The sequence below is a fragment of the Pundamilia nyererei genome, unplaced genomic scaffold (genome assembly GCF_000239375.1).
Source record: "Pundamilia nyererei isolate P.nyererei 1_Seehausen unplaced genomic scaffold, PunNye1.0 scaffold00011, whole genome shotgun sequence".
Taxonomy (NCBI): Eukaryota; Metazoa; Chordata; class Actinopteri; order Cichliformes; family Cichlidae; genus Pundamilia; species Pundamilia nyererei.
The window spans coordinates 486,971-494,149 of record NW_005187412.1 but is presented as its reverse complement, the minus strand read 5'-3'; the positions used below and the strand labels follow the sequence as shown (position 1 = coordinate 494,149).

At 37.8% G+C, this 7,179-nt stretch overlaps 1 protein-coding gene across 1 annotated transcript; it reads left to right on the top strand.

The window, feature by feature from the left end:
* The first annotated feature begins 2,629 nt into the window (after nt 1–2,629).
* Nucleotides 2,630–6,366, top strand: psmd14 (proteasome 26S subunit, non-ATPase 14). The gene is made up of 11 exons (XM_005724134.2): nt 2,630–2,846; nt 3,630–3,692; nt 3,940–4,011; nt 4,104–4,223; nt 4,388–4,458; nt 4,661–4,811; nt 4,968–5,075; nt 5,626–5,700; nt 5,784–5,909; nt 6,018–6,080; nt 6,210–6,366. Exons 2-11 carry the CDS (start codon nt 3,645–3,647, stop codon nt 6,306–6,308), a joined length of 933 nt encoding a protein of 310 aa, XP_005724191.1. The 5' UTR covers nt 2,630–2,846; nt 3,630–3,644; the 3' UTR covers nt 6,309–6,366.
* The last annotated feature ends 813 nt before the right edge of the window (nt 6,367–7,179 follow it).

Genomic DNA, 7,179 nt, shown 5'->3' with positions numbered 1-7,179 from the left:
TTATTATTATTATTATTATTATTATTATTATTATTATTATTATTATTATTATTATTATTATTATTATGAAGGGATAATAGGAAAATGATGGCATACAAACCTGGGCCCAAGCTGAACCATTACCAAGAGGTTTTCACACATGTAAAAAGGAGGAAATGTTATCAGAGACCACACACGTGTAGATGTGTGTTGTGGATTTGTTGGTTCTAACTTTTAGAGTACCCATTTTACCTTTTTTACTTTGATCTAATTACACTCATTTTGCATTCACATACAATTTTTAAAGGCTCAAAGCAGTGCCTGCCTCTAGTAGTCATCCTGCTGCAAGTCCTGCTGGAGATTTATAAAGCAGCTCTAAATCCAAATCCCATCAGGGTGCAGGGAAGCTCTTAAAGCATCAAATTTCTCTTCCTTATTTCCTCTGCTGGTAGGATTAAGGTTTCATGCTGGTTTTGAGTTACAAGCCACTTCTGATGTGACTTGAAAAGTCCAATGATTCCTATCTGAACAGTCAGCTGTACCATTTGTTTTCATAAATGTGTTTGTACACTTGTTTTTATGAAGTTAGGCCATGTTTGATTAATAAATCCAATACATCCAATGTGCTGGTGACAGATGAGGTTTCACAAAAGATTCAAATGTAGATGAGTCAAATCTCTGTATTTTTTCGTTCTACTTTTTTTTTTTTAATTATTTCTTTTAAAAGCTCTTCTTTATAAATAATTAAAATATCCAGTAGGTCGATTGTTCCATAGAATTTAGTTTTAGTTTTCTGAATAATTCCTCCAGATGTTTTAAGAATTGGATCTCTCATCATTTTTGGTAGAATGATGACTGTATGTATTAAAACTATAACAAAAAATAAGCCAGCAGAAAGCCCTGAAACAATGTACTTTTGAGGCAAAGTTAATAATGTACGCCCTACTAATTTAGCCCTGGATCCCAAAGGTCAGAGAAACCCATCATAAGGAAGCACATCCTGGTTAAGACTGCTGAGTGTATTGAACTGTGTTGATGTAGCGGGGGGTCCTGAGGGTTTGAAGAGGGAGGGGCTGAGGAATGTAGATGATTATCTACTCTGTCCACATCCACCAAAGAATAAGGGAATTTGAAATACCCCCTTGGCGCCATCAGCGTGGCAGCTGACGCGTCTAGCATCGCAGTGTATCTAGTAACGGTGCTGGGTGAGATCATACGAGTTGTTCTGTAGAACTGGCTCCTGTCTGGCTAGAATATAGGAAACAAACAGAAAAGCTTTTTCACAACTCCAGTAATGGTGTGGTTTGGCTCAGCGTTTGCGGCTCCTTTGGGAGCAATGAAATGCTTGATTGCTGAAAAAGGAGAAACCATGAAAACATCACAGCAGTCTTCAGCCTTTATATAAAAATACTATTTACTTTATACACTACTGTTTTCCATAGAAATGATACTGATGTGAGGGCTAGAGGTGGCAACTGGTTAGATTCATTACATTTAGAAAATACATAAAAAGGATTTGTTTGACAGCACTCACTGGATTGATCAACACTTAGAACAATGGGAACATCCAAGGATCTCAGTGAAGATCTAAGAAAGAGAATTCTAGAGTTACACAAGTTGGGGAGGTCTCTTGGGCCATTTGTAAACAGCTGCAGATTCCAGGATCATCAGTAATTTGGATGTGTTGCCACTTTGGCAAGTTCTGGAAAAAGAAACTTTCGCCCTCAGATGAGAGTAAATAGGTTAGGATGTTCAGAAACCAAGGCTCACGCCTTCTATTAACTGAAAACTGCTGGAAAACCAGCATCACTGTCCACAGCGAAGCTAGTTTTACATGGCCATGGGCTGAGAGAGAGAGAGAGAAGCCCCTGCTCCAAAAAATCTAAAGCAAGCAAAACGCCTTTTAGTCAGATGAGCTAAAGACTAAGCTATTTGGTCACAGTGGCAATGTGTATGTAGGTACTGAGGAGTAAAGGTGAGGCTTTCAAACTAAAAAAATTGGACTGACTGTCAAGCATAGTGGTTGTAGCGTCATACTCTGGGGCTGTTTTGCTGTCAGTGGTAAATTGCACAAAGTGGATGGAAGAATAATAATGAAGGGCTACCTCCAAATTCTTCCACTTCACCTCAAATCAAATCGCATCAAAAACAGTGAGACAGTTCAAACTTGGTTACTGTTAGTTTGGGTTGACTTGATGGCTAGCAAAAGCATCTGGTCAAGGTGCTGCTTGTTGATAGACATTTTAATATAAGTTGATGTGTATGTTTATATCTGACCCTGTGTGACTTAGAGAAAATGCAAAATAAATTCAAGCCTGTACACCCAATTATTGTTTCTTGAGTCACTAAATGTGTAACCTGTACAATCATTCCTCCTTGGAAAACTATACAGCATACACAAGGGCCGAGTTGTCCAACATTAACATGACAGTCATGTTCATGATGAGGGTATGTAAATGACTTCAAAATATGTATATGTTGACAGAAAGAGCTGATATATAAGTAGCCATAATTCAACTGGTTAGATTAACAGAAAAGTTAATACAAATAATAAATTATAAAGACTTTTGATATAAATCTGGTTCTTCTTCTTCTTCTTCTTCTTCTTCTTCTTCTTCTCCTTCTTGTCGAATTCTTTACATAATCGATTTGTTGTCCTAAATGACTTAACATACATAACTGTGGCTCCCTCTAGTGTCTCAATGTTGCAAATGCCAGTCGGGCTCCACCAATATACGTCATTAGTGCGACAGTTACTCTGTGGAAAAAAAAAGACGATTCTGGCTGATTCATTGTAGCCGGGTGGTTTGTTTCGGCTACGACCAGAAAAACAAACTCTTCTGAATACCACACAGGTCTGACAGCAGGTAAGTGGAGGCAGACGTTCAACACAGCTCACAGAAGTCATTAAATCTGATGAAAGGGGATTACTGTAAACAATTTGTTAATCATTTTCTTGTACTAAACGGTGCAGGCTAAGTTAGCACAAACAGGCTAGCGCTAGCATCACGCTAATTGTGTCCGTGAACTGAGCTAAAAGCAGCTTAAAACAGTAAACAAGCTAAAACTATAGTCATCAGCCACAGGCATGTAATGATACATTAACTAAAACATACGAGCCGATAATGTTTTATCAGGCTTATGATGTTGCCGTATTGCGTTTGACGATTATGGGTGAATTAGCACATTGAAGCTAACTGTCATTAGCCTTTCTGTGGAATATGGATATTTGATTAATTAATGTAATTTATTGTGTCACTGGAAGTGCAGTTTAGCTCATTTTCTGCACACAGAGCTTAGAAATAGTCCGAATTTTCTACTCTAGTTTACTCGTTAGGTCTACGTACACTGTGACTACACATAACGTCTAATCTCATAAAAACAAAATATAACCAAAATATTAAAATAAAATATGTATAAGGTACATTTATTTTAATGTTAGCAGTTAAATATAATTTTAAATAATGTATAGGGTGATCTTATTAATTTGGAGATTGTCCAAACAGAGTAAAATCTGATCTCTATAAGTTTTCTTTGAATAAATGTGGACTCAAGGAACTATTACATATAACTCTGTATCTTCACAAACCATGTCCTGATCATGAGTTTAACAAAGCTTTTTTTTTTGTTTGTTTGTTTCTGTTTCTCAGTTAACACATCTCAGTATGGACCGGCTGCTTAGGCTCGGAGGTGGAATGCCAGGTCTTGGCCAGGTAACCTAAAGATAACCAACAGTATAACTACATTACATAAAAAATACACCTGCTAAAGGGGAGTGCTTGTGTGCTGCAGGTTTTATCAGATGGTTACTGCCATTAAATAAATATTAACAGAAAGAAATATAATGCATATGCACATTGTATGCTCTAAAATTCTAACTGATACCTGGAATGTGGTGATTAGTAAAAGCTGCTGCTGTCTTACAAAAGCCTGAACTAATAAAAAAACACTGCTCCTCAGGGCCCCCCAACAGATGCACCTGCTGTGGACACAGCAGAGCAGGTGTACATCTCCTCTCTTGCCCTGCTCAAGGTAACACCTCTGCACCACATCATCAGCAGTAAATATATGATGTCCATAAAAAAAACAAAAACATCTCAATGACTTTTCATGCTATTCCTCAGATGTTGAAACACGGGCGTGCTGGTGTACCCATGGAGGTCATGGGATTGATGCTGGGAGAATTTGTTGATGACTACACAGTGCGAGTGATTGATGTGTTTGCCATGCCGCAGTCAGGAACGGTAAGTTCATTTGTCCCAATCTCCTCCTGTAGATTACCAAGGAGTGCACAGTTGGATAATAAACACCTTGTTTGTATCATGATATGACCAATTTTGAAATAAATTTGTGATGATTAATGTTGACTTTATACTTTTTCACAAAATCACAATTTTGTGCCTCACAGGGTGTGAGTGTCGAAGCAGTGGATCCTGTGTTTCAGGCCAAGATGTTGGACATGCTAAAGCAGACCGGCAGGTAACACTTGAGACTATATAAAATGAATAAAAACTCATTTTCAAAAGGATCGTTTGATCAAATACCTGCTTAGCTAGTAATTGATGCATAAAGTGAAGGCTTAGAAGAGAAAATGAAAAGTTTTTATGAAAAAATTTACATTAAATGTCTCTAAAATCATATTCACATATGTCTGCTGTCCTCTTCCTGTGCTGTTTAACAGACCAGAGATGGTGGTGGGATGGTACCACAGTCACCCTGGGTTTGGTTGTTGGTTATCTGGTGTGGATATCAACACACAGCAGAGCTTTGAGGCTCTGTCAGAGCGAGCTGTCGCAGTGGTCGTTGATCCAATTCAGAGCGTCAAAGGGAAGGTAGGGATGAGTGGGTACCAAGAAGAAACCCTCTAATCAGCCTCTTATTATTTCAAGTGCAGCGCACAAGATCAGTTATTAAGTGAGAATTCATAATGAATTAGTGATGATGATCGTTTAATTGTGAAACGGTTTTTCCTCCACTATCATCTTCAGGTTGTTATTGATGCCTTCAGATTGATCAATGCCAACATGATGGTGTTGGGTCATGAACCAAGACAAACCACATCCAACCTGGGTCATCTGAACAAGCCTTCAATCCAGGTGACCTGCTGTTTGTGTTCTTAGAACATGGGTTTTTTCTTAAAATCTCCTAACAGATGGTAGCAACGTGTATTGTTATCTCCAGTTTCTGAACATCATATGCAAAGTAATAGTCACTCATGCTTCTCCATAAAATTATGTTCAGCGTTTTCTTTGAATATTTGCAGACAACACCAGCTGTTTGTTTTGTTGTTAGTGTTCAGTTAGCCTCAACAATCAGCTTGTTATAACATGAACAAACACAATTCAGTTAACTTTATTTACATGCAGTTAAATCGTTGCATAACAGCATATACCTGAGGCAGTTGGCACTAGTAAGGTTGCATTCAGAGAGACGTGAAGAACAGGAACAGCTGTGTTCCCTGCCATTCATCACACTTCATTTCCAGCCATTGTATTGAAACTAAATCAGTGTAAAAGATCTAAAGAGGATTTTTTTGTAAAAATTCAAAACAAATCCAGTGTTAGGGATTTTTTTTGTGCAATGTTTGTTGACATTATCCAAAAAGGAAAAAAAAAATGCTAAACTTGATGTTTCTTGTGTTTTCAGGCCCTGATTCACGGACTCAACAGACACTACTACTCCATCACCATCAATTACAGGAAAAATGAGCTGGAGCAGAAGGTTTGAGTCTCACAACCTATTAAAGAGTTAATACTTTTGTTAATTTGTGGTAGAACATATGACACATGACTTTTCTTATTCAGATGCTGTTGAACTTGCATAAGAAGAGCTGGATGGAGGGTCTGACCCTGCAGGACTACAGCGAGCACTGCAAGCACAATGAGACCATCGTCAAAGAAATGTTGGAGCTGGCTAAGAACTACAATAAGGTGCGACTTGAAATAATTCAGCAGCAGATAATTTTTTTTAATTTTTAAATTTTTTTTTTTTACCATACTGTTCCACAATACTGACATACTGTCATATTTCCACCTCAGGCCGTTGAAGAAGAGGACAAAATGACCCCTGAGCAGCTGGCAATCAAGAATGTTGGAAAACAGGTAGATTTTTGTTTGTATTTATTATAAACTTTTTTGAAACCAGGGGATTCTCAAAAAGGATCTGAAAATCTTGACCCTGTGGTTTACATTTTTCATCTTTTTAAAACTTTTTTGTTATTTAATCTACAGGATCCCAAGAGGCACTTGGAGGAGCACGTAGATGTTTTAATGACATCCAACATTGTTCAGTGCCTAGCTGCCATGTTGGATACAGTAGTTTTCCAGTGATTGGGCTGTGTGTGTATAACTGTTAATATTACAACCCTTGTTTTCTTTTATATAAAATAAATGTATGTATGACAGTAATTCCTGTGCTTGTGTCTGGACTGACTTGTAGTGAACTGAACTTGTTAACAGTTACTGGAGGAAGTTGAACCACAGCAAATACACCACAGGGAGAAATCTAGTTTAATTAACGCAGGGCACTTGGAAAAGCTTAATCCAATACAATGTTACAAATATAAGAACAGTAACCTGTCAGATGACGCGACGCAAAAAGTGCCCACTTGTAAATAAGCAAAAACATACCCGACTATTTATTGGAAAGAACCAGAAACGTCAGATTAGGTTTTATAGCTGATGTAATCTGTCAGAAACTGGAGTCCGGTTGACTGTTTGCACCAAGCAGTGCAGTCTATTAATCAGTTATTCTAAAACAGATTGTAAAAACAACTCTGAACTTTTGATAAATAAGTGCCAGCACAATATACATGACCACCTTACTCCTGTTGGTCAACTGTAGCTTTTACAGAACATTCAAGTATTAGCAGCCAGATGTTTTCCGTTGTTGGAGGTTTCAGTAGCTTAAAACAAAAAGTGGAAAAAAAAGCTATCATGAAGTTACCGCTTTTATCAGAATATATTTTACAGACATCGCAGAGGGCAAACAACTTTGTTCTTTTGTGCCAAAGCTTCTAATATCACTGAGCTGACTCAGCAGGGACTCTCTATGTTCATGTAACGCCTCTCTTGACCATTAGATGGGGACAGGGTTTCATGCCACAGGGCCAATAGCCCCACCTTCAGTATTACATTTTTTCTCGATTGGTTTGGCTCATTTCTTGAAACCGAGATGACATTCTCAAAATAACATGGACAA

Excerpts from the sequence above, each read along its gene's own strand:
- psmd14 (XM_005724134.2), top strand. The coding sequence starts at position 3,645 with ATGGACCGGCTGCTTAGGCTCGGAGGTGGAATGCCAGGTCTTGGCCAG. Across the intron at positions 4,224-4,387 it reads CCATGCCGCAGTCAGGAACG|GGTGTGAGTGTCGAAGCAGT; the intron begins GTAAGTTCATTT and ends TGTGCCTCACAG. Across the intron at positions 4,812-4,967 it reads TTCAGAGCGTCAAAGGGAAG|GTTGTTATTGATGCCTTCAG; the intron begins GTAGGGATGAGT and ends TATCATCTTCAG.